We start from the raw sequence: 2482 nt of genomic DNA on the forward strand, positions 1-2482 counted from the left end.
TTAAATTAATTTAAATGTCCTCAACAAGTACTTTTGACTTGTTGAGGGCATTGAAATTGATAGAATGATTATATATATAAAAATAAAACGGCAAAATCCCTCTTCATGCTGCAGCCATGTCCCGTATTCCTCGTTTTTCAGCCACTTTTGTTGAAATTCTCCAGCTTTTTCTCTGCCACCGATTTTCTTTTCCGAACATACGGATTTACGATCAACCAGAAGCAGCTCCGTGGAAAAACATTATTTGAATATTATATATTTGACAAAATTGTTTTTATAAATTTTTTTTTAAATAAATCATTTTAAATGCCAGGATCATCACATGTAATGAATTTTAACGCGAATTAAGTCCTTAATTTAAAAAATAATAATTTAATGACTTTTAATGATTTTTAATGACCCTGGGAAACCCTGTCATTGGAAAAGTGTCTCACTAACCTCCTTAATTCAGGAAAAAATGCACTTATTTAGATGTCAATTTTTTGCAGTGTGTGTCAGCGACCTTCAACCCTGAAGTAATCTGGAAACTCTCCGTTTTTTGCTCAAATTCTTGAGTTCTTGAAGCATAAACTTCCTCTAGTAAGTTCTGGTAAATTGATATACTTTTTATATTTACAAAAGTTTAGTAAACTTGAGTTTCACTGCAAACACGGATCCAAAAATCTGTTAAATAATTCTTGAAATTGGGATATTTGCTCTTCATTTGATCCACCAATTATCTTTTTTTTTATTTTCATCTTATTTTTTTTTTTATTTAAACATAATTTATCCTATTCTATTGAAAAATTCTCTTATCTACCGGTACTTAAGAGAAAATGACTTAATTGGATTTCCATGTTTGCTGTGTTTAAAATTCAAAAAATAAAAGGCTGTCAGCGGAACGTTCCAGACATCCTGGAAGGTTAAACAGATCGTCTCCAACCAGAGAGGAAAAATTCCTTTGCAAAAACCTGCTTTAGGCCGACTTCCCAAACCAAAATAAAGTCATAAACAATTAAATATCTTTACCAAACATCTACTCTGACCCTTCAAATTAAAGCTCACTAAATACAGCTTCAGGGAAATTAGTTTTTATGTTGCTAAAATAACTACTAAATACTACATTTTAATAGATTTGCTCTAATTAATGAAATATTATGTTTTAATTTTTTTAGTATTTTGGTGGAACTGTGTTCTTTAATTTTATTGTTTTTGTTTGCGGTCCTTTAGAACATTAAAACCTGATAAGAAAATTTCAAAAATGAGATTGTTTGAAATAAAATGTGAGTTAAAGGAGAACCTGTGAAGTACCTGAGTCTCCAAACGTTCTTCTTCTCTGCTCTCAGTCTGGGTAGATCTCAGCGTCTGAGCCCGGAGCCAGTCCTCCAGCAGCAGGAGGATGCTGAGGGCGTTGTCCTGAGTGATGGGCATACTGGCATCTTGTTCCTGCGGAGGATCCCGATGCTCTCCACCATCAGAGCAGGAACCTCAGCTTCCAAAGCGCATTTCTGAGGGACGAGCAGAGGGCGGACGCCGGGGGAACCCAGGAGGAGTCAGTGGGGTAGAGCTGAGAGGAGGAGCAGGGAGGAGGCTACAGGATCAGACCATCATCTGTAAAAAACATGGAGGAGCTGTCACATCGTAGCAGGAAACATCTGACCCCAGAAAACACAGACACCCTAAAATACACAGAATGACTTCACTCTGTCTGTTTAGGAATATAAGGGAAGAATTTCTATATTCAGATTTTTCATTATTTGGTGCATTTAAGGGTTTTTAATTGGTTATTAAATAAATTAATGAATGAATGAATCTTATTTTATGAGTCTAACCTATGCGTTTTATGGCTTGTAAAAGTATTAATAACCCTCGAACTTTTCCACATTCTGTCACATTAACACCACAAACATAAATACATATAAAATTAAACATTTATTTTACTTTCCTGAAGAGAGCTTTTCTGTAATTCCAGCTGCAGTCGGTCTCAGATGTCTCTCCGCTAGCTTTAAACATCTAGTGACTGAAGTTTTTGCTCATTGCTCTTTGCAAACCAGCTAAAGCTCAGAGCGTTTGTGAACAGGAGTTTTCTGATCTTTCAGCAGACTCTGGATTTAGGTCTGGACTTTGACTGGGCCGCTCCAACACCTGAATATGAACCGTTCTGTTTTAGCCCTGACTTCATGTTTAGGGTCGTCGTCCTGCTGGCCTCGTCTAAAGTCCCTTGCTTAGACAACATGTAAATTGAATCATTCCTTAAAAGTAAAAAAAAACAATCCACTGGACTTGGTTTCCAAGATTTGAAGACGTTTCTCTACCTCTCCAGGAAGCTTTCTCAATTCAATTTAAGAGAGAAAAAACAACTTTAAACAGAGGTGGTGGACTTAGATTCAAGCTTCCAAAAACTTACAATTCAGTTATAGAGATGATCCCTTCCAGATATCACCACACCCCCCACCCCATCACAGAGGAGCAAAGCACCTACCCGCTCCAGCCGGTGAACAAT

The 2482-nt window shown here is 36.6% G+C and overlaps 1 protein-coding gene across 1 annotated transcript in view; it reads right to left on the reverse strand.

Annotated features, from left to right (window-relative positions):
- pdzd2 (PDZ domain containing 2) overlaps nucleotides 1-2482 on the reverse strand; it is a 78622-nt gene that overhangs the window by 58130 nt on the left and 18010 nt on the right. The window contains 1 exon segment of the mRNA XM_015386922.1: nucleotides 1291-1590. Coding sequence (XP_015242408.1) covers nucleotides 1291-1410 — 120 coding nt within the window. The 5' untranslated portion in view covers nucleotides 1411-1590.

The sequence above is a fragment of the Cyprinodon variegatus genome, unplaced genomic scaffold, assembly GCF_000732505.1.
Source record: "Cyprinodon variegatus isolate N-32 unplaced genomic scaffold, C_variegatus-1.0 Scaffold381, whole genome shotgun sequence".
Classification (NCBI taxonomy): domain Eukaryota; kingdom Metazoa; phylum Chordata; class Actinopteri; order Cyprinodontiformes; family Cyprinodontidae; genus Cyprinodon; species Cyprinodon variegatus.